This window comes from Rhipicephalus microplus, chromosome 7, assembly GCF_043290135.1.
Source record: "Rhipicephalus microplus isolate Deutch F79 chromosome 7, USDA_Rmic, whole genome shotgun sequence".
Taxonomy (NCBI): domain Eukaryota; kingdom Metazoa; phylum Arthropoda; class Arachnida; order Ixodida; family Ixodidae; genus Rhipicephalus; species Rhipicephalus microplus.
The window spans coordinates 119,174,013-119,199,106 of NC_134706.1; the positions used below are offsets into that span (position 1 = coordinate 119,174,013).

At 45.1% G+C, this 25,094-nt stretch overlaps 1 protein-coding gene across 2 annotated transcripts in view; it reads right to left on the reverse strand.

Annotated features, from left to right (window-relative positions):
• Positions 1-25,094, reverse strand: part of LOC119185144 (fatty acid synthase-like) — a 234,243-nt gene that overhangs the window by 187,881 nt on the left and 21,268 nt on the right. For both annotated transcript variants that reach the window (XM_075869607.1, XM_075869606.1), the window contains exons 3-5: positions 16,208-16,534; positions 9,942-10,142; positions 8,094-8,216 (exon numbers count right to left, since the gene is read on the reverse strand). In XM_075869607.1, the coding sequence (XP_075725722.1) occupies positions 8,094-8,216; positions 9,942-10,142; positions 16,208-16,534 (651 nt within the window). The remainder of the gene's footprint in view (positions 1-8,093; positions 8,217-9,941; positions 10,143-16,207; positions 16,535-25,094) is intronic.

Sequence of the window (25,094 nt, forward strand, 5' to 3'; positions counted from 1 at the left end):
AAGCATGGGTTACTTTCCATTTTTTGTTCGTCTCGGATCTGCGAAAAACGCAAACGATCGGCGCATCATCTTCAAAGGGGACATTCCTAAACAGACATTTAAACAACCCAAAGCTTTCTTTGTAGAAAATTTGAACTGTATTCATTCACATGCCACCAGCAGTCGACAGAAAAGAAAGATAATGCGACAGAAAAGAAAGATAATGCGACAGAAAAAAAAGATAATGCGCCACACACCCACACTCTAAAGAAGTATCGAGTAAAAAGGGTGTTTGTTTGTCCCACAATAATAATCGTCATCAGGCTTATGTGCGCTTCCTTTCTTGAAAACTCGGCGCTGGCCACTTTCCTATCGAGAATCCAATGTAACCCTGATAATGGGCATGTCGATCGTGACCGGAATGTACCGGGCGCGGTGCGATAGCGCAAGGATGGAACCCAATATCTATGACGATTATTGTTGTGGGACAAAAAGACACCCTTTTTACTCGCTCTTTTTTTAGAGTGCATGTGTCAGCCTAACTGTTTTTTTTTGTGAATAGCTGTTTTTCCTTTCCGTCATCACCCATAGTTGGTGTGGTAGAAGGACGTTACCATTTTTTGATGGTGATTGGCTCCAGTCACTAATAAGAACTTGTTGTAGGGCAAGTTGATGAATACATAACATGGTGACCTATGCGCTAAAAAGATAAATACATGGGACAGGAAGTCCAAGTGCATTAATATCTCGTTTATTCCAAATGATGCAACGATATATATATATATATATATATATATATATATATATATATATATAGTCCAGTAGATCATCCGTGAGCGGTCACAACGTGGTTTATTTCGACGTTTCGGCCTAGTCTGGCCTTCATCAGGATTAAAGATACAGTTTGTCGGTGCTCAGCTTTATACAATCTCAAATCAGAGGGCAAGGAAAGAGAAAAAAAAGACAGAAAAAAAAGAAAAAGGAAAGAAAAAGAAGAAAAAGAGAAGAAGAAGAGAAAAATAATATGTGGTGGACGCCCCTCGGGAGCCCCCCTTCCACTCTTCCTTCCACTTCCCCCTTCATCTCTCTCCCCCTTCTCCCCTTCACCTTTCTGATGTCAGCGGTCTGTGTATGTTTCCGTTCACTAACGCATTCCTCCCGATCAGACGGCCCCTCCTGGCACTGGCGGTTCGGTGGGGGGCAAAAAAGAGCTTTTCAGGAAGTCCTAAGCCTTTAACTACTCGGAGTCCCGTAAACAGTTCGTCGTAGAAGGAGGGGTGCCGCGTAATGTGGCAGAGGCTGGTAAGCGGGCATTTTAGGAAGTTCTAAGCCTTCAACTACTCCGCGCCCTGTCAACATTTCGTCGTAAAAAGAGGGTTACCCCGTATTGCCGTAGGCTGTGCAAGCGGGTGCAATGCGAATTCCTTGCCCGCTTCTGGATTACGCGTGTAGTGGGGGCCTCCCGGCTGTGCACAGGGTTGCTGTTGGGCATGTCATGCATGGCACAATTGATTGGGTAGTAAAATAAAACAGAAAACAGAAGACAGCTGCATTTAGGAAGATATATATATATATATATATATATATATATATATATATATATATATATATATATATATATATATATATATATATATATATATATATATTAGATCTAACAGACAATAATGCCAAGGATTGTATAGGGAAAGTTATTAGAACCAATGTAATGTAAATAAGAAGAAAAAAAAAGTGGGTGAAGAAATAAAAAATAATATCTCAGTGGTTAGAGCATCAACGCGTTATTCGAAGGTCGTAGATTCGATTCCTGCTCACGGCAAGGTATTTTTTCACCCACTTTTCTCTCTTCTTATTTACATTACATTAGTTATAAAACGAGGCCTTAGGTATACACCTCTTACCCCTATATATATATATATATATATATTTATATATATATATTTATATAACTGTTCACTGACATATCGAGCGACCATTAAGGTGACGCTACTTATCAGGCTACGGGGGTGTGATATGAAAATAAAACCTAGTTTTGTTCTTTAGAGGTATATAGACGTGTCACTAACACAGATACATTATTTTATTCTTTATATGGTAAGCCTCCCAGGGTTGACGAGAGGATTTGTTCCGGCGTGTACCTAGAATCTCGGCCCTCACGGAATGTCGGCGGACATGTGCATTTTCGGTAGTGTGACGAAAAAAAGTTACCGTCTACTTTCTTTGGGGTTTTTGCACACACCATCTTAACCGGTCATTAGTGCAGTGGTCCGTCTGTGCTACGTAGGACCCTCACAAGACAGCGATATGTAGCACGCCACTCCTTGCACACATTTACTAATGGTGACGGGTAATTCTTTGAGCATCCTTCTTTCCTGCTGCCCGCCTTTGATGCGCGAGGGCAATACTGTGTGAAAGAGTTGCCAAGAACACTGTGGTCACGCTTTTTGTTTTTGGTGCCAAACAAGCCAATGACGATGGTAGTATGCTCATTATGCACCTGTCAATACGCGTTTATGTCGCCCCAACTATTTAGTAGTTATAACTGGTGGCACAACGTGCATATCTTGACAAACTGACATTTTCGGAAATTTTATTGTTTTTATAATCAGCAGTTTCAAATTTGCGAAACCGTATATATACAAGCCGAAACCATAATCATGACTTCTGAGCTGCTGCTGTTCAATGTTTTTGCTAAGGGAGCAACCTACCCGGGTCATGCAGTGTTCTGAAATCGACCAGGAGGCAGTGTAAACTTTGCTATCCTTCTTAGTTATCTTCTAAGCCACTACAAACAAATGCACTATTCTTCACTGCCTATATGTGTGGTTATTAAGGAGCGGTAGTCACTCGCAGTTGCTGGCACATCAATATACAGATGCGGATCAGGAGTATATACCCACGTTTTGCAATCTCATGTCTGAAGAGTACACGGGCATTCAAGCCTCTCTTGGAGAGATAGAGTGTAAAGCATGGTGACGCTCCCATTTCATAAAGTGTGAAAAATGCTTTCACTGTATCAGATGCTTAGTAAATGTACAGAAACACTCTGAAGAGCAATTCGGCGTTTTTGCTCCTGGGATACTCTGATTTTATAGTGTATCTGACATATCGCTTAACGATCGCTTTTGCCTTGCCAGTTGAATTACCAGCCGGTCAACCAAGTATTAACTATTTCATTTTTTTTCTTGTATGTTCTCATAACAGTAAGTCAATGATTGTCATAACAGTAAGTCAATGATTGTTCTTCAATAAGAGCACGACCGCTTTCTGTACCCGTTGTCTGTTTTATGTTCATTTGTGTTTCTTAAAACATTGCCACCGTTGAAGTCGCAACAGACTTCAGCGCAACCTCACGTTGGCACGCCACTTAGCAAGGTATAGTCTGTATTTTATTATTGCTTTATTGTGGTACTTTTAGGCGCAGACTAAAATTTTGGGTTAAAATGTTTTATAGGGTAAAGCAGCGCAAATTTTCCATGGTGTATTGCAGTTTGAAATATATATGGCAACACTTCAGGCCAGCTTCATGCTTCAGAATTTTCATAAGTCATTCCATAGATCCATAAACATTTCAATTATTGACTACCCAGCAAGCCACCATCCAAAATTTATTTTGGTGGTCAGCTCCAAAAGGAGCATGACCATTCCATATAACTTATAGACCATCATAGACAACGGAAAATGTAAGGTTCGCTATGTAACAAAAATAATGGTAGCGACGGTGCAGTGAGCGAAATTAGCACCGTGGCAGGTGACACTGCAAGTTTTATTGTTATCACTAATGCTCGGAACTTTGACTCTTCTTTCTATACATACGAGTCACATATGTAGCGCTCTCAATAGAGAGGCACAATAACTATCATTAGATGAGTCATGGGACACATGGCTTTATTAAAGAGTCAGTAAGGTACGATGCTAAATAGGCTAAATCGTCAACGCACCTATCAAAAGCGAGTGCTATACATGTTGCTGTACCATATTAAAAAAGAGAGTCTAATGACAACCTTTTGCTAAGAAGCAGACATAACGTGACTGATTATCGCCTCAAGAGAAAGAGTTTTGAGAAAACAAGGTATAGGATACATTTTACACATTCGTAGGTGTTCTTGCAGAGCAGTAAGCCATGCAGCTGCGAACGCTATTCTTTAATATGTAGACCTGTCTACTCTAATGCAAACACTCATAGAATGAAGTGTTTGGGATTGATGTAAACTTGCGCTGATGGTGCATAAGTAAGTGTAATAAGTTTGATATAATTGTTATAAGGTTATTCACTTTTCTCTATTCGTTTGTCCTTTGAATATGAAGTCCGCTGCCTAGTGCTTTCAGAAGCTGAGATTTGAAATAATTAAACATACACAGTGTTATTCCGCTAAAATAATTTCACTTTCACCCGCCCCATCATATTTTAGGCCTCTTTCGTGCAATACTGCAATGCCTCTCACTTTATAGAATTCGTAAGGATACAGTGAGCCTAACTCTGACGTGTTCATTTAGTCGTACAACTGAGGTAGGGGTGTTCAGAATAATTTTGGGTGTTCCTCTGCATTGTGAAAAAAAAAGCATTATCACAACCTCAACAAAACTTCACGCCTCTCCATGACGTGAGCGCGCTTGGTAAAGCTAGGGTGCAAGAAGCACTCGCAACAGTTACAATCTGTTTGTTACCTGTAAATATCATCAAAAACCTAATTGAACTTGCGTAATCGTACCAGCACCAAGTAGAAAAAAAATCACAGCTCTACCACAAAGGCGAATCAATGAACGCGATAACAACAAATTGGAAGGTCGCGCGCAGAATGGCAAGTAGACCTAGACGTGCCCCACTTTCCTCACGCACAAACGACGATAAACGTACTCACAGGTACAGAAGAATGCGAATAAGTGTCTAAAGAACGCAAATGGAGTACACATGAACGCGGATAAGGCGCAGCGAATTTGTCACTTCGCTGTGTCTGAAAAGCGCGCCCTCTTTGCAAACGGAGAGTGTGCAGCGATTGCAAAGACCTTTGTGCGTTACGTAACTACAGCAGAATCGCTCCAGTCAAGCCCAATGCAAGCCAAGACGTATGATCCTCCACACCGGGAGATAAAAGGCGTGCGAGAGATCATTCACTCTCCTTCCTTCCGTGGGCCAATGTACGCGTGAGAGATGAGAACCGGCGCGTGCTCATGGCGCCATCTTTCTGATAATTTTGAAAACTTGATAATCCCCCCTCCCCCTGAGATGCCCGCCAACAGTGGTAAGTGGTAGATAGCTCATTTATTAGCTTGCTATTTGAACATGGAAAGAGGTACCTCTCAGTGGCTTAGTGGTTATCACCTCGCATTCACGACGCGGAGGTCCCACGTTCGATTGCGCGTGCTGGAGCCTTTTTCTGGATTTTTTTCTTTCTCTTGCGTTTTCATGTAGATACATATACATATACAGTGTGCGACATCGACGCTGATGCCAGCGGCAAAATCCAGCCGAGAGTGTTGATATAATATCTATTGCAATAAACAAGCAGACGCTTTGCGCCTGTAAAATGCGCAATAGTGTTCTAAGCTGAGCACGTCATTGCGGTTACAAACCATGAAGATAGGTAATTAAAAAAAGTCGCTAATGAACTTCTTGAGTGGAAACGCTAGGTAGAGATCTCCGGAACAAAAATTGCACCTCTGCATCAGAAACGTTGTTTTAGGGCCGAAGTTCCTTAGGCTGTGGGTGTGTCCTTCCTCCGATGGTGTATGTAGCCACCGGTGGCACATACCCTATATAGCGGTTCTTAGAATGTCCGCTGGAAGGCGGCAATTGTATATGGTGAGCACATGATGAATGATGTGAGATGGCTGTACTTCAGGTGTTCACTAGACAGACGGATGCACGGACGGACATAGAGATAGACGGACGAACTGGCGGACGCACAGACAGACAGAGGGGTGGACGCACGGATGGCGGTTGGACAGACAGAGGAACGGGCGTACGGACGGGTGCATGGAGGGACGCATGGACGTACGGATGCACCGACGATCATACGGATGGACAGACACACGACGGACGCATGGAAGGACGCATGAATGGGCGAAAGCAAGAACGAATGGGTGGACGAAAGCACGGACGGACTGATGAACGCTTCGCCCCACCAACCATCAATCACTTCGTGGATATGCTGTGATTTTTTTCTTCACAGTCTTGGCTAACATAACTTCTCTACTTACACTTTTTTCTGCCTGCTTCAAGTGCGCACATACTGAAAATAAAACGTCAGGACTACGTAGAGCCTTTTCATATACTTTTTCTTCTTCTTCTCTGATGGATCATACCGAATGCACGAGGTTGGCCGAGTAGAGGCACTGCGGAGTGCTCCCGACTGGATTGCAGAAATTAGGTGCCTTTCTCCTCTTCTAACCACTACCACCACCTCGAGGTTCACCGAGCAGGTATATTTTTGCAGTATTTTCTTTATTATGCTGATAAAATAACCTAGAACCAATTAATACAGAAGATTTGGGTATGAATTATTATTGACAAGATGTTTGAAAAATGAAAAACTTTGCTAAATAAAATTTCTCGATAGAAACCCTGTGACTGTACTCAGAGTAGAGGCGCCGAAAGTAAGAATACCAAATTCTTATTTTTACAGACCTCGATTTCTAACAGGTAGTACTACGAATATTTTCCTGACGGTCATGATTGAGCGACAAAATATCAATTACTGACTAATGGTTTCCTCCTCAGTACAGAAGAGACAAAGGAGAAATCCCTTCTTTGGGTACTTGCTACAAGCAAATTTACAGGGTACTCAATACGCCATTAACCATCATAATTTTTGTGCGTAAAGAGGCATCCACTATGCCTTCCTTCATCATTATTTGGGTGAGCTTCGTACCTGCTGCATACTCGCAAAGTATATTGTGTACTTTCTTGATGCCACGACGGGCAATGGAATCAGGCGATTAGAATCATGCCTGAAGCTTTTTCACTGAGTTCGTTCAGTGGACAACCCACTCCTTATGAGATTACCAGCATCTGGTGGTTTCTTTGCTGTTCTAAAACGCTTTTTCACTCGTAATATTGCGATTCCTTTCGTGGCATCAAGCGTTCCTAAGGCCAGTGTTCAACGTAGTTTCCAGCCTCAGCATGACTCTGTGGCAGAACACCGGGATGGCACGCAGGGGGAACGTGTCTGAATGCCATTAGATCCGGGGTGTTATTTCTTTAGTTGTCTTAGATGCGAAGCTTCTTATGCTCAAGCTCAATCCGGTGTGCTGCGTGACCACCCTTACAGCGCATTCACGTCCCCTCCCACTCTCTGTCTTCTCCTACGCCTTCTCTTTCTCTCGCCTCCCAATGACGGCGCAGGAAGCGTCTGCTAGCGAGTTTCTTGATTGAGAGCGGTGACTGTTTGCGCTGCACAGCCGTTCACTGGCCACGCCGTATACATAGGTACTGGACCTCTAAGGTAGTGCCGGCAGGAGTTTCTCTTGTGCGTAGTTGAACAGTGAGATGCACAGCGTGTGCGTCATTTAAAAGCAGACTGCGGTTTTCTGGTCGTAGTCTTCTGTCTCTCATTGCCCATTAGCAGCACGTTCCACTAGAAAACACCGGCTTATGAGTGCGTGCTTTGCGCCTCCACAGATCTCTCTCCTGCGCAACGCCGCGATGAGCGCCAGCGTCAACTCTAGTGTCATTGTAAGCGTCAGCGCTCACAGCTTCGCATATACGTACGATTCCTTTTAGGAGGAAATGGTGTTATTTTACTCATTTTCTGCGATAGTGGTTTCAAATAGTGGTGGCGAAGGCGGTGGAAAACTACGGGGCACGAGACCTTTGTGATCCCATAACAGCTCACGCTCTAAAATTACCACGTAAATGCTTCCTAAAGCACGGCGCCTACAGTGCCCTGAAATGAATTAGGAACGCATTATCAAAGGATACCCCGTAGACAGAGGCCGACTGAACTGGCTATGGGTGACTACGATGGATGTTGAACAAAGAAATGGGCACATTCTTACCGTTGCGGGTAAGTTTCCGCATGTGCGTCGAGCGCACAGTGCCTGCACCATTTCTCAGCAGCTGAAGTATGCGCTCCAAACACAATACGAGGATTTATGTGATGGGACCAACTCACCTTCTTCCTTGAATCCATCTGCATTCGCAATGGCGTTGATAACCTTGGCGTATACACGTCGGGCGTTGGAATATCTTTGAAGAAAGAATGCGCCCACAGTTTCACTGCGGACGTAGCCATTGCCTGCATTGCAAAGTACGGTGTTTTCTGTGAAAAGGAGTTGCGGACAAACGGCAAAAATTTTCACGCAGGTTTTGGTTTTGTAGGTGATTAGGGTGTGCAGTAGTAAATAACGTGCATGCTCGTCATCGCACTACAAAGCGCGAGCTTCATCAGAACTGCTATATAAAAAAACAAATTACCTTCGGGTACTAGTAGCAGGAGCCATGCTAACCACGGCGAAACAACGCATACTATGATACGGAGTGCACACAAAACCATAACAACCTTGTCCTCGAATCAATTGAGACAACAGTAATAAGCTTTATACTTAAAATTGGGATGTGGATGCTTGTCTAACGATGGCGTACTTTGCAGAGCTAGCAATTATTAAGAAATATTGCACCCTATTCAACAGCTCTTCTTAATTGAGCTCTTGTGCTTGTGTCTCTCTTGCGCCTGTGTCTTTCTGTGAATTCCTCTCTGTGTCAATTTTTTTATTTCCTGTTCTATCCCTTTCTACAGTGAGATAGAAAGGCACATAGAAAGCGTAAAAATTTTACCTGTTAAATTTTTTTACTCTTCCTCTATCTTTCTGTGTCTCTCTTTTTCTGTTGTTGCTCTCTGGCCTTGTGCCTTTTTGTCTCCAAAGTTTTCTCCTCATATTTGTGATAGACGTTAACGAGGCTGCCTTTTAACACTCGAGTTCATCTCGAATAAGCGATCCATCAGAGTGATTTGTTCTATACCGCTGACCTGTCAAAAAAAATTTTGGTTGGCCAAACAGGGCGTTACAATAACAACCATCATAGAGAGAACGCCCAAAAAGTAAAGGTTCGAGAAAGTACGTTCATGTATGCACGTGGTACTGAATGCGATTGTGAGCCACGTTTCCAGGACACCAAGATTTTTTGACGTAGGAATGGTTGTACTGACCGGTCTGTCAAACCAATTATTCATAAGAAAGAATAACCTTGGCGGTGCCAGTGAGCTTTCGATAGGACTGCATTCTTTGGAACAATTTCGTACAGATGCCTTTTTGATCACTGATTTTATGTTCTTTTTCAGGGGCCGTTATCAAGTGTAACCGCGCATGTGCGATGGTGCGCTTACATCTTTCACCATAAACATTAATTAGTACCTCCGGTACTTGATAATGACGATGATCATGATGACTTTATAGGATGGCGCTCACTCTCAAAGGGAAATGAGCCAAAAACTGGGTGGCAGGGTGCTTAAGGTTGGGGATTGTTAAATTAAATTATTTGAAAAATTAGTTGAGAGTAAAATTTCGAATAAATAGAAATTCCTACTGTGCAAGCAGTGAGACCATCTCTATTTTCTAAATAACTATGAGTTACAGACTAAGAATCTGAAGAAGTAAAGAGAGACTACCATGGTAATCTGATGGTTGTTTTGTTGTAGTCAAACACAGAAGAGCATTCATTCCTGTAGACATCCCTGCGTACATCCCTGTAGAGTATACATCCCTGTAGCCGTAACCTAACGAAGTACTTGTTTGCCCGTTTTTTCTGTTCGGCTTATTTGAATCATTTCTCTTTAATTGATTACTGAAAAAAGCATTGTCTGAGGATATGTTGGCAGCGCAACTACATGATAGTGATTGCATCTCCTCCGAAAATACATATCCAGCACCCGGAACAGAATAAGTTCTGTCGTTTGTCTCTGCGGCGTTTGTTAGTATTTGCATATCTCTTTCACTATTTCTACACTCCACGAAGATCTCACTCTTTGTATCAAAGGGCCTAGATTTTCCGTCTTTCGAGAGAACGCCCAGAAGGCTGAAGTTTGTCATCAGATGTGGATCAAGGGTGAGGCTGGCTCCTCCCACGATGGCTGCCTCGCAGCGTCCAGATCTAATCGCGAGCAGGGCTTCACTTAGGGCTACCATGGTTGACGAGCAGGCAGTGTCGATAGTCATACTCGGTCCTGGACAATTGAAAAAAAAACATGGTGAGCTGAAGGGCTTCCAGTTTCATATGTTTTCAATGAAGGAATGATGGTACACTCAAGAGCTTTTAAATTTTGTGTGTATTAAATCGATGAAACCTGGTTATCTCAAAAGCTTTCGAATTGTGTACGTTTTCAATTGATGAAACAGAGTGAACTCAAGAGCTTTCAAATTTTGTTTCTTTTTCAAACCTTGTCCTGGCGTGTTTCATGCTACATTTCATACTTTTAAGCAAATAACTGATTACGGAAATTCACTTTAGACTCTTGCTTTCGATACAGTTGGGCGCGAATCTTTAAATAATACTCTTACCAGAGTATAGTCATTGTGGTTAAATAAACTCAATCCGAGCTTGAGTTTGACTTTTTTTTTATTTCACCACAAACATTACTCTTTACCCTGATGGACACTTGTACACATATATATTACGACTGTGGTGTAGAATGAGCAAGCGAAAAACATTGTTAATTTCTCCATCATACGAATCGGTATAACACGAAAGTAAAACTTGTCTTTACAGAAGAAGTTTACTGTTTACGTTACAATGATAAAGAGTTATAGTTTAACGTTTTTACGCGCCGGTTCGCTCCAAGTTCTGGACTTTTTTATTGTCCGCAAGGGAACTCAAGCGATTCTCGGTCTGCAGGCATGCGAGACGCTCGGAATAATCACGCGACGGGTGGACACCATTTCGCAAACCAGTTCCGAAGCAGTAGTGAAAGACTTTTGCCATCTTTTTTCTGGCACAGGTTGTCTCCAACGCTACTACCGCAGGGTCCTACGCTAAGGAGCGCTCCCAGTCGTCCAGACAGCCCGTCGAGTACCGCTGGCCTTGAGGGAGCCGCTTCGAAAGGAGCTGGATCGCACGGAGCGCGAAGGCATAATTGTCAAGGTCACGGAACCTACAGAATGGGTGAGCCCTCTCGTCATAGTGCGCAAGAAGGATGAGAAACTGCGCGTGTGCATGGATTCGCGTAAAATTAACGAGGCCATAAAGCGGGAACACTTCAAAATGCCAAGGAGAGAAGATATCGAGTCGGAGCTCGCAGGGGCTAAGGGGTTCACGCGACTAGACGCCAATTCAGGATTCTACCATATTCCACTGCATGACGAAACGTCGAAAATCTGCACTGTCGCGACGCCTTTCGGTCATTACCGTTTTTTGCGATTGCCTTCTGGCATATCAGCAGCCTCTGAGGTCTTTCAGAAAGCCCTTACCGACATCTTTGAGGCTTTGCCTGGAAATAAAGTCTTTGTCGATGACATACTTATCTGGGGATCATCAAAGCAAGAGCATGACCAACGACTGAGGCAGGTGCTGAAGGCGGCAGAAAAAGCAGGACTAACGCTTAACCCAGCTAAATGCATCGTTGGCGTCAATCAGATAAGCTTCCTAGGCGATGTAATTTCTGCGGAAGGCATCAGGCCGAATCCTTCACTCATTCAGGCAATGCTGCAGATTCCTGAGCCACGCGACAAGCAAGCAGCACAACGAATGCTAGGGGTTGTGAACTACTTCGGAAATTTATTCCCACATTAGCTGAGAGGACGAAGCTACTGCGCAACATAATTAAGAAAGATGCGGTGTTCGAATGGACTCCCAATCACGCACAGGAATGGCGTCAAATATGCCACAGCTTGAGTAGCCAACCGTTGCTGGCGGTGTTCGATCCGGCAAGAGAAACGAGGATTTCATGTGACGCGTCACGCAGCGGTGTAGGTGCCGTGCTGTTGCAGAACTACAACGGCTGGTGGAAGCCTGTGGCATACGGGTCAAGAACGCTGTCCGAAGCAGAAACATGCTATTCCCAAATAGAAAAAGCTCTTACCATTGCATACGGTTGCGAGAAGTTCGACCATTTTGTGTACGGCCGAACGGTCATCATTGAAACGAACCACCACCCTTTGATTGCCATAATAAAGAAAGTGATCGGCGACATGCCACCCAGACGGCAACGTTTTTTCATGCGATTACTTAGATATAACTTTGAACTGCATTTCGTTCCAGAGAAGCAGCTCATGCTCGCAGATTTGCTGTCGAGAGCACCCAGCAGTGAAGGCAGGGATGTTGTGAGCACGGATGACGCAGAAGTGCATGCCGTAAGTACGGTATCCTAATTTATCAGCGAGGGAACGTGGAAGCGTCTGGACGAGGAAGTTGCCAAAGACAGCTATTTGAAAGTAGTGCTGCAGAAGTTGACCACGGGTGAATCAATAGGGGGCCCGCTGAAGCCTTTTCAACCCGAGCTCTCTTCCATTAAAGGAGTCTTGTTTAAGGGGCTCAAGGTCGTAATTCCGAACAGCATGAAAAGTGAGACGTTGCATAGGATCCATGAAGGGCACTTGGGAATCGCCAAATGTAAAGCTAGGGCTCGTCGCCTTGTTTTCTGGCCTGGCATGAACTCTGAAATGAAAGCATTCGCCGAGAGGTGTGCAACATGCAAAAAATACGCGTACAGCCAGCCGAAGGAACCACTTTTGATTCAGTCCGTGCCTGACAAACCCTGGTATCGCGTAGGCATAGACCTCTTTTGCTATGGCTGGAAGTCCTACCTGTGCGTCTACGACGCATTATCAAACTTCCGGGAAGTCGAATGCCTCCGAGACACCACTGCGAAGACCGTTGTCAACGCCACTAGTGCTATTTTTGCACGTTATGGCATACCTATGAAGGTGCTATCAGACAATGGCCCTCAACTTTCGAGCAGTGAATTCGCTTCATTTGCGCGCACGTACGATTTCAAGCACAATACCTCAAGTCCAGGGTTCCCGCGTTCTATTGGACTATCTGAAAAGGGGGTGCAGGTAGTGAAGAGACTTCTTAAGAAGGCTACCGAAGCTAAACAGAATTTTTGGTTGGCTCTTTTGGCCTACAGGACCCCTCCTTTGGAATGTGGACTGACATCTGCAGAGATCCTCCAAGGCCGCCGGCTGCGGACGCAGCTACCCGACTACCAGTGTGGCCCTTCACCCCGAGTCGTCAAGCATCGTCAGTCTCGACCGTCCACACAGCCACTAGCCCCACTCCATGAAGGCGACGTAGTGCGAGTCCAGAGCGGCTCGTGGGCCACCAAAGCACGAGTTCTGAAGCCGTCAACATATCCAAGGTCGTACCACGTAATAACACAGGAAGGGCGCTGCCTTCGGCGCAACCGCAAGTACTTGCTACCGACTGGAGAATCCTTCCAGCAGGACTCTGTTTCCAACGGGAGCAACGTAGAGCCAAGCACCTCGACAGCTGCGCGGCACGTCGAAGACACAGCGCCAAGCAATGACCCAACTACCGCGGGCACACAGAGTAGCCCAACGCCAGCACCCAGAAGGTCACTGAGAACGCAAAGACCACCACCACGACGACTAGAATATGACCAAGACTTTGAACAAATTGCTAGAACTCTCTCTTTGTTTCTATATGTTCTTCATTTGTTACGAAGTGCCACTTCAAGCTATCGTGTTTTCCGCATATGTGAATAACTGCACAGTTTCTTTGTTTTCCTAAGGAAAAAGGATGTATCGTATCGCGCCTCACTTGTGCGCTACGCACGATAAGCTCAAGAGCTTCGCCCCATCTTGATGCTATCGCGTGTTGATCAAAAGGGCGTTGCCCAGAGTGTATTATAAATGGGACGGACTGAATAAACGGAGCAGCACTAGCTGCCTGACGCACGCACCTGCTGTCACGCTGATCCCTGGTCCCATACACGATCCCTGGTCCCATACATGACGAGTGAGCCCAGGTGCCAGTTTGTTAACGATTCATAGTAGAACAAATAAACAGCAATAGATGACAGAACCGCATGACGGAGACTGTTGGAAGACAAGCGCGTTGGAGTGCTATCTGGATTCGCCAGTGCCCGTGAAGAGGTTAACATAAAGAGACTGAACGGATGGTCTTATTATCGATAGACACAGAAGCGAAAAGTTGGGGGCACAAGCTGGATCAATTCCAAGTCGTTTTATTATGCAAAGTTATAAAAAAGTAAAAAAATTGAAAATTCCAACATCAGCCCTAAATTGAGAATAAACAAAATATTTTCCCGCATCTTGTTCCGCTTATGTTGAATAAGTTGCCTTATCATAAGAACGTCGGACGGCAAGAGACGAAAACATACAAAGGGCATAAACGCAAGCAGTTGTGTTCGCCCTTTCAGCATTTCATCGCTCTTTTCGTCTCACAGTTTTGATGTCATTCATTGCATAACTGCTCGCTCAATTGCCAGCATTGAAGTTACAGTCACTGAAATTTCAAAGAGGCTCGAGTTCACTGCTATGAGATCGCACACATGCTAAGTATATTTCGTGGCTGTTGCATCTGGTACTGTATTGTATGAATACTATAGAGTTCCTATAATCAATTTAGACGCATTAGAAAGGTGTAGATCTTCCAGATCTGTTAGTTGTTCTCTCGTGGGATCCGAGTAAATTGTGCTCGCAATTCTTAATTCCAAGAAAAGTGATCGGGGTGCGAGGTACCATCTCGGGTAAGACAATACCAAAAATTTTCAAGGGCTGCAGGTATCTGAAGGCAAGGTCGGTAATTACTTGGCGAGGACACGCCAGACGGATACTAAAAGAAGATTTCGCGGGTCACACAAACATGCACGCGCTCATTCGTAGCTACCGCAAGCTCACCGCGCATGCCATTTCATAGGCGCTCGCGAAAGCTATCCACCCCCCCCCCCCCCCGGTGGCACCGCAGCGGTGGTTCGGGAACTAGACATGTCACGACGGTTCTGGAGCACGCGGCGGGCCGTACCCGTGCGCTCCTTCACCCAGCGGCCGTGCATGTGGTAGCTGTAGTAGTTTACGGTGAGATCAAAACCGAAGAGGGCAATGTGACAGCCAGAAGAGCGTGACTGATTGTACGCCGAAATGGGGCTTAGGTCGTCTTTAGGCCACATGTTAGAGCTACTGTGCGCCACTTCGAGGAAACGCCACGCGCGTTGTGTCTTTTTTTTAGCCGGTCACAATTTTACGCGGAGTGAGCGCAAGTGGGAAGCGCGGACTTACATTCAGGTGAATTAGGTACGTTGCAGTGGTTACAGGGCTATTTTTCGTATGGATGAATTCTACGAGTGACGCCAACGCTTTGGGAAGATTCCCATTTGGCGGTGTGTATAATAAATTGCACTTCTCCATTTGGAAATGCCCCGACGAAGAAAGACGCATAGAAATAAAGCGTTGAACGAACTAATCATGTATGTCTGTCATGATGCATTACTTCATGTTTTGTAAAGCACTGCGGTAGGGCAGTGGTATATATACAAGGCGTGATTTTAAAGCCTGCACAGATGTTTAACCATGGCACAGTGGCCAGCTTCTGAATTGCACAGTGAATAGCATCTGTTGTCGCGGAGAGAAATGCCCTGGGCTTGACTCCCATTGAAGGAACTCTTTGTCTTCAGACCGTGCGTATTTATTTTTCAACGTCATTTCGCTGATGGAAGCTTGTTGTTGAAATCTTGGAGCACTATGGCCTCAAACAGTTTTTTGTTAAAAACTATGACTCAAGACAAGCTTGTCTGACTCCCTCCCAACCAATCAAGGCAGGATAGTGGTGAAAACCTATGACAGCGCTGGAATGCTTTTGACAACACTATGTCTATCGCAGGAGGTCGCGACCACAACGAAACCCTGACAGCCCTCTTACGAAAAGTGACGCCAGCGGCCTAGCACGTTCCAGCCCTGCATGCGGAAGAACTCTGATCGAAGAGACAGCGTGTGTGACGGAGAGTGAAGTCGATATTAGAGGCCAGTGGCTCGTCATATAAGGATGTGCATAGATATAGAACACATGAAAGATGGTCTCTGGTTATTTAGAGCAGCAGACTAGAATCCAAAGAACACAAGCGCGTGAGAGAGACAGAAAGTTAGGCGTAGCTGACGACAATAAGATGTTTTGGCGTATAACAAGACAGCGACAATCGCACGGCCGCGTCGATTGGTGGTGTATCAGAGACATCTGCCCCTCAGTAGACGTAGCCATGCTCCTGATGATGATGTTGATGATTACTATCTAACATTCAATGGTAGCTTTACTTACCTTGCAGATCGAGGGAGTAGGAAATTCGATTGGAAAACATAGCCCTGTGTGATCCCAGTGCGACGTAGCCATCCATCTTTGTGCGGTCCAGCTTGAATGCTTCGCCTGTCTCTGAAGCTGAGTTCCCGATGAAGACGCCAATTTTGCGTCTCCGCAAAGTCTCTGGGTCGTAACCAGCATCTAAGATGGCCTCGTACGACGTTTCCAGTAGTAGTCTCAACTGTGGGTCCATCACGTGAGCTTGCTTTGGATGTGTACTGAAGAATTGTGCGTCAAAGCGGGACAGGTCTTTTATCTTTCCGTGGACTCTCGGCATGTCATTGTATCCTGCGTGATTGAACCAAATTGTGCGCTACAATAGCAGCAACGTGCTACCTTGTGTCACAGGGCGTACACAAGCAACTCACCCATTTTTTTTGGCATTTTCTACAAAATGGATCGACCCTACAAAATGATGTCTACAAATTTGCCTACAAAACTATGCTTGTTCGTTGTCTTCCGGTAGGGTAAAAGTTTAATGCTGTGTAACCCATCAGATATTAATAATGTAATGATGCTAGCCAGAATGAAAAACAAAGTATTGCATTGCGACACTCGACTACAGCAGGCTTGATAAGGTGGCGCAATACAAGACGAAGTTTGATACAGATTACAACGCAAAACGCCAATGACCTTGAGCAAATCTTCTCTCGTTGTTTTATGCTTATTAGTTCCGCTTCCTTAAGTGGCAATTTTACTCAATTCGCTGCATGAGCTAAGCCTTCACTACATTGGAATGACACAAAACCCTACAGCAAAGGAATCTACTTCTAGGGGGACAAACTAATATTTTCAAAAGTGAAGAAGGAGAGCTCAAACAGGCAACATGAGAAAAACGATGAAGTTAAGCATTGGAATTACTGATCACTAGGTACCGCAAAAAAAAGAAAAGAAAATAAGGCTTCTCGGTGAGAGTGACACACTGATCGAGAACTTATTTCGTGAAACGAAGCATCATTCACTGGGACGCTTGATGGGCACTGGTTGATGGAGAATGTGCGCAAAACACCAATTGGTCAGGGGAGTGATTCCTAAATGAAGAGAAAAGTAAGCAACTGTCTCTCAGGGGGGGGGGGGGGACTCCTTCACAGTAGCTCAGGAGGGGTGGGAGTAAGGAGAGAATAAAAGATATAGAAATAGAGAGAGGGGTGAGCAAAGCAAAGATGCTCTAAGAGTAGAGAATTCGCGTGAAAGACAAATTTTCCACAACTACTCCACCAACGAACGCCTTGTGGGACATAGAATGCCTTCACTCCTAACTGAACTAGATTCAACCTACAGTGCTATGTATCACCTTATTTTAGTGAAACAGCCGGTGCACGAGTCCCCCTTCTTGCTCTTTGTATTGCCGCATAAAACCTTAAATCTCTCCGTGCGTCGAGTCATCAACCACAGCAGCCAACCTACGGCGTCATTATTCCTGGTGGATTGTATTTAGCTTGCAATTAGACGCCAGTCCGCACTTTCCTTTCGAGCTGCCAGGGCGCGTATTTTTAACGCGATGGCCTTAGAGAGGTCGTGTCGCAGAAATTCTGCTGTCGGTGTCGCCACCATTGGCTTTGAGTGAAAAATCGTCCGTGAGCGAAAAATTGAGAAAGAACAAAGTAAAATAAAGAATAAAACTTTCAGTCTCATTGAGGATCGAACTCGGGCCGTTCGCGTGGCAAGCAAATGTCTTACCACATAGCTGCCATGTTGCTTACACCTGCTTTGGAAAAAAAACACTAAAGAAGTGACATGAAGAGGAAGGAGTCTCCTTAAAGCATTTTGTTCGACAGTTTTCACGACGAAAACGAGCCCATTCAGCGATTTGTAGGCGCGTTTGGGAGGCCATCAAACTGCGTCGAAAAAGACCGGTATAGTGCAGCCATCACCGCTACAAACGCACAGGAACTTTCAAAGAGCTTTAAAAATGAAGAACTGTGTCCATTTAGCGGAAGACATATTATGCATTTCCAGAGGCGTTGATCAAGCAAACAGCAAACGCTAGATAATGTGCTGCCATCTGTGATTCATTGTGAGACTCTTTATAGCCTCACAACGGCCGCCTGGATCTAGGCGGCAGTGGCCTGTTAGATGGTGAGCGTAGAATTCGTAGGTTGCAGATAGTGACGCCGTCCAGGGCAATACATTTTCGATGCCTCTTACTTTCACCGGGTGCACGTTTCACTTGTCGACCTGTTACATTTAACGACTCGTGATCTTTACCCCCTTCAATTGCACTTGAGTAGAATTTTCGATGAAGTAATTGTCTGCTCATGAGTGCCCATAATGAAAAAGATGCAAAGGTTTACACTAGCTGCATTGCACAGAACGTCTTTCAATATTTAACTAAGCTGTTGTGAAAGTCACTTGATAAATAGAACCTAAATATACAGGTAGCTGCTCGTTTAGAGCCCAAAGGACAATGAAAATGAGAATACGTAAAAGACAATGCTTGTCGTCCTAAACAATGGTCTGATGTCACACAAATAGAAAGAAACTAAAGCTCCATATATGCTCTATGTTGTTAGTAACCGAACGTGAAAGCTTCGGATAAAGTGTATAGCACTCTGATAACTTAGCTATGGCGGCTCTCATAGCCACGTTCACTTTGCTGCGTATTTTCATAAATGTGATAATGGGAATGTCAACGAGTGTGTCCGATGTGGTGATGGCGATTACGGAACACTCTCGGCAGCTAGCTTTTTTTTTATGCCCAGACTTGCTTTAGCGCGTGAAGGAATGGTAGTTCGCCTCACCTAGCTTCTTTGTAATTCGCAAACCCTGGTAAGCTTTAAGGCAAAATACCTACCTTCCTTTGTTCGCTACATAATTTTCGAGACGTATTGAAGAATCTGTGAGCACGCATGGTCACGTTATATCACGGAATGGCTTGCAAGAGTGTCATAAGGTTTTGAAAGATCACGCATGATTTCTCCTATAGTCCACGCGACAATGTTCAGGAGACATCACATCATGACGTAGACACTCAAAGAGCAAATACGTCAAGCAATTATGTCACGCCAATACCTTATCATGCAATTAATTCAATAAAAAAATCACCAGCATTCCACACATGACTGTAGCAGTGCCAAACGACTTTAGGTGCAGAAATAATGTTGTGCTCCCGACTCCGCAAAGCTGTCGAAAAGTACGATAGATTTAGAACACTTTCAAGGTAGTTGGCCAGGTATCAAAACAATTGACTGGGGAAAAAAGATGGCTGATCCCAGCGTCACTGGAATTCGTATTACGCAATAGCGATACGTTTGTTCACAGAAGTAGTTGATAGTTTATTGTATTTGATATTATGCTAGGTACCAATGGCATCACTATTCGAGAAGCGGAGAAGAACGACAGAAGAATCACTGGTTCGAGCTTGTTATATCCGCAGCACTGCTCGCCTAATCAGTTTCAAATGCACATATACCTATTTTTCTCAAGTTCCTTATTGAAGAACTCGAGGTGGTCTCAATTTCCAGAGCCCTCCACTGTGGCGTCTCTCACAATCATATGGGGGCTTTGGGACTTTCAAGCCCACCAATAATAATAATAACAATAATAATAATAATAATAATAAAAATAATATTATTATTATTATTATTATTATTATTATTATTATTATTATTATTATCATTATTATTATTATTATTATTATTATTATTATTATTATTATTATTATTATTATTATTATTATTATTATTATTATTATTATTATTATTATTATTATTATTATTATTATTACTTTCCTTGAGTTCTTTTTTCTGAGTCTGTTACAGCATTATAGCGTGTGCCATGCGTATGAATGAGTTGCAGCTAGATCTCTGTTTCACAATAATGCACCCATCTTGACGTCTAGCGGCATGTCTCTATCGGTATGACTAACGCCCGTGATCATAATGTAACCGCTGGGGTAGCTGAAGCTTTTAACATATACTGGTACACATCGTATTCAAAATCTCCCATATAATGACATAAACAAGCACATAGCAATTACTGGTACTCGCTATGAGCTTCCGCAAGGTGTCATCAATTAGGAAGAGAAACGACACGCTGTCCACTCCTTAGTAATCCGGCAACCTACGCCGGTTCTTATGCATACACTACATCACCACACTTTATCAACGTGGAAGGGCTCTAGAGATCAGTAGGTATACAGCCATTAACGTGCACAGATATTTCATGTCCCACAATTATTGATATCGTGCCTCGGTGTTGTGCCTTGTTTACCTCTGCCTAGCTCCACCAAGGCACAACATTCGCTGATCGACATTGTTGCTTTTCTGCGGAGCTTATTGCAGCAGTTTTAATGTCGGCGCGGTTGCACTTGTAGTAGTGGGCGACGCAGAAGCGGGACTGCTGTAGTTGCCAGCGGCATTACTCCGACAACGAGCTCACGCGACACGCCGACGCAAAGAGAAAGAGAAAAACGTAGCTTCTTTAGAGGAGACTTTCCGGTACTACCGAGTGACCTTTGCCCCACGCTGTTGTTGAGATGCTTTAACCACGGCTTCAGATATTGCACACCTGCAGGTTTCTGCTGTGGAACACTGTCGGAGGTCGTGCTATAAGTAGTGTGGTCACCGAATCGTTCTTTCTCGGCGCTAGTAAGTGTCATCCCACCATACTTAACATCGCCACCTGAAGTAGGCGGCAGCGCTCCACCCCGTCAACGTAAAAAACCATGCGAGTGAGAATTCGTGAGAAATGCAAGCCGCGTTTCTGAAGTGCTGGCCTTGGTAGCCTAGCTGGAACAGCACCACGTTCTTATAGACGCGGGTGGAAAGGCCACAGGTTCAGCTCCCAGTGGCGGAAATAGTTTTTCCTTTTTTAACACAAAAATATTTTATGTCAATGTGAACCACTGCTCTGTAATGCCTTTCTGTCACGGATATGGCGTTTTAAAATATTTACAACCAGATAGCAAAGAATGAAACGAGAAGGAAAAAGTTCCCCATGTGAACATTGAACCAGTAACATCAAGCTGCTCAGAGCACAACGCAATCCACTACACCACAAAGCGACCCAATGACGCGTCGTCAGAATGACATTACTAATTCCTGTTGCCCCCGTGAGGGTCTGTTTCTTTTTCCTGAGTTAACAGGAACTCTAAACGCTCGGCCGTCTCTGGCGCTGCAGAACTACGCTGGGTACCATGCTGGCACCGTACTGTCTGCGTCCACGGATGGCAAATCCGGTCAGACACGTTTCAATCGAGTGAAACTAAAACAACGCTGCCTGCCATCAGCTGACGTGCCTCCCAAAACTTACGACACAAAGTAAATGGAAGCAAACTAAAATTGCCGTGCAACAAATTCTTTGCACGGTCCAACTGAAAGGTTTTTTTTTGTTCCACCTGCAGCATGGAAATTTGCACTCTCGAAGGCAACAAGGGTGCACACGCAGTACTGATGAGCTGCTCGTTTCGCTCCTATCAAGTATTCCAGATAAACATAAGGAGGAGCGCCGTTGAGTGCAGACGCGCTTCACGTCGGCTCCTTCTTCCATGAACAACTTCGCAGTAAATATCACCACGTGCATTTCTCAGAGTGATATCAGAAGATTTGCCTCGTCATCCAGATTCTCAGGATACGAAAGACAAGGTGGGCCAACTGTTTTTAGATGCGGAGCATCTTATACTCGCGCCTTGTAGGGCGCCGTCCGCGCCATCCGCGCCGTCCGCACCGCTTCTCGAACATTCGACAGCTGACGCGCGCGCATGCGCCGTCGCGCCGTCGCCCACTCTTCCACCATCTGTGCATCCCTTCCTCCTCTACACACCGCGCGCGCTTCACTCCTCCACCATCTGTGCACCCTTCCTCCTCTACACACCGCGTTCGACATCTACAATTCTCCTCATTCTCCAGTGGACGCGCCTGTGGCGTCGCGCTTCGAGAACATTCAACAGCTGACAGTGCATGCGCCGTCGTGCTGTATATATACTCAAGGTCGGCGCTCGCTCGCTCAGTTGCTGCTCGTCGGTTGGTTTGTACGGCGCGTCGACGTCCAAGGTCGCGGTGAAATGAATTCCAACGAATCCACAAACACAATGATCGACGTCCCTTCGACCAGCACCGCCCTTTCGCATACGTGTGTACGTGTTCACTCATTTAACACCCCCTCCTACAACCACGTTAACCAATTTATCCATCGACCCAAGTAAGTCGCAATTTAACACCCCATTTCACAACCACGTTAATCAATTTAGCCATCGACCCAAGTAAGTCGCACTTTAACACCCCGTTAACCAATTATATGGTCCGCATCCTCCTCAGTGTTCCCCCGAGGGAAGCTGCGGGCAATTTTTTTGTCTTTTTACGGCCTTTTCTCGGTGCACACCACACGAGACGCTGTTAAGCCTCGCGAAACAGGCCGGTTTCCTAAGGGAGCCGGCGCTGTAAACCCAATGGAATCCACCGCGTCGGCAGGCAACGTGCAAGACAATGCTGCTGATTCGAGGACGATGGACGTACAACACGATGATGAATCGCCAGCCACTTCCAAGATTGAAGAATGCTGGCACACCTTCTACTACGGACGTCGTCGAAAGTCCGGACATGAATAGGTCAGGAACGCTGATGGCGTTCATGGTGCTAACAACAAGGTACGGATAGATGGTAAAACTTTATTTCGTCAGAAAGCAACTGCGGATGATTCCGTGTTAGATGATCATCAACCCAAGGTTGGCGGCGACCTGTGTGGTCTACTCCACGACCCTTAACAACAAGGTACAACCCGGTTTTCATAACACGCAAGCCAAAACGCAGGAAATACGAATGAGCCGCATTGAAAAAGCGAGCAGAATGCCCAAGCTGCCAGCGGGAGACTACAAAATTGTCATCCGACCAAGAGGAGGCCTACGCGTAGCCGCACTCGGCCCAACCGATATAACCAGAGGCATACATGAAGCCGCGGCTACACCACCAGAAGTCCGGCACTTCGACGTGATATGCCCCAACAAGACACAGAACATCAAGTTAGTGAGCACACCAGACCCCGACCGAGCTGACCAGTACAGAAAAATCAAGAAAATACTTATACGAGGCAAAGAATATGAAGTGGCAGCGTATGAAACAGCGCAAGACGATACAGCCAAGGGTATAATTGAAGGAATCCCACTGGTAGAAACGCCCGGTAGCATTAGGGCGGACCGTGTCACTGAAATAAACCCCAGCATCATCACAGCGAAACGACTGGGGAATACTACAACGGTCATTGTGCTCTTCAGTGGAAACAAGGTACCCTCCAGTGTGTGCTATGATGGAGTAATAATACCGTGCACGCTATACCGCAAGCGAGTTGACTACTGCAAACAGTGCAACAGACTGGGACATAGAAGTGACGTGTGCCCCAGCCCTGAAGATAAACTTTGTGCTGGTTGCGGCAACCCCAAAGACGACCACAGATGCGACGCTAGTTGTCAAATCTGTGGAAAAGACCACGTTACAGCCGATAAAAGCTGCACGGCCAGGTTCAAGAAACCTTACACTGTAAAACAGAGACAATGGGCCAGACTACGAGAACATCAAAGGCAAAGCTCATCTCCACCAAGAGGACGTCAACGAGAGCGCTCGACATCGAGACCCGGAAAACGACAGCAAACAAGACCCCGCTGCGGTTCAAGAAACCGCCGCCCTGCAAGCTCCCACCCCAGTTTCAGGTCGGGATTGGCGTCTAAGAGGCCAACAAGGTGAGCTGGGCAGATAGAGTACGCGGCTTGCGACCGGAGGGACCTCAGGAGGTTAAAAATAATAACAGTAGCAATAACAACAACCGTCAAGAGTTAGAGCGGCTTAAAGACGAATACAGACGAATGAAAGAAATGATTGAACAGATGCAAGCTCAAATAGAACTCCTCACTATGGAACGCGAATGCGGCAAACGCAGAAACCCTAATATAACAAATACTCTAATGCAGGAGGAAACACCCATAGCCCACGATCTCATGGAAATAACTACCCCTCCGTTAAAACGAAAGGCCAAAACGCAGAAAACTACAGATTCCCCAAGCACTAAACAAGAAAGCATCTCGCAACAAACAAGGTTGGATAACATTGATAAAAAAGTAGACCAGCTAATAACCGCGTTCCAATCTATCCTGGAAACCACCACTAGGACTTCTGTTGATCTCAGGGCACTAGCAGCCAGGGTAGAAATGCTGGAACGAGGACGCAGGCCAAAAACATCCGCAGACCTTCAGGGTGTAGTCGCGAACGTTCACCAACAACCGCACACACCATATCCCCTGCAGGCAACTCCCACAAAACCATCAGCCCCTCTCATCCACTCACCTATTTTCATGCCTCCCAAACAAATAACGAACAGCTATAGTGAGGTGTGGTAAAGGACAACCCCGCATATGGCAATGGAACTGTAGAGGATTCAGGGCTAATAAATCTGTCATCCAGCAGTACATCCGACAAGGTAACAAGCCAGATGTTATTTTACTTCAAGAAACGCCTGGCTTCGCCACACTACCAGGATACCAGTCAGTAAGTACCGAGCGTGAAGAAGGAAATAAAGCTCTTACTACACTAGTAAGGAAAGAGATAACGGTCGAAACCCATAATCTAGAATGTGGATACAACCATATAATGACAGAACCTCTATCTAGGAAAACAAAATGGAGCAGCACATTTATTCTTAACGTATATAGCAGTCCGTCAAATCACAGACAGCAATTTCACTCTCTATTTAGGCAGGCCGTGATATTAGCTGGCAACGCCCCGCTCATCATAGCAGGGGACTTCAACGCCGCACACGAGGCATGGGGGTATGGTTACACCACCCCCAAAGGGAAATGGTTATGGCAGAGTATACAAGATGAACAGCTTACTCTGATAACAGACCCGCATGCACACACACG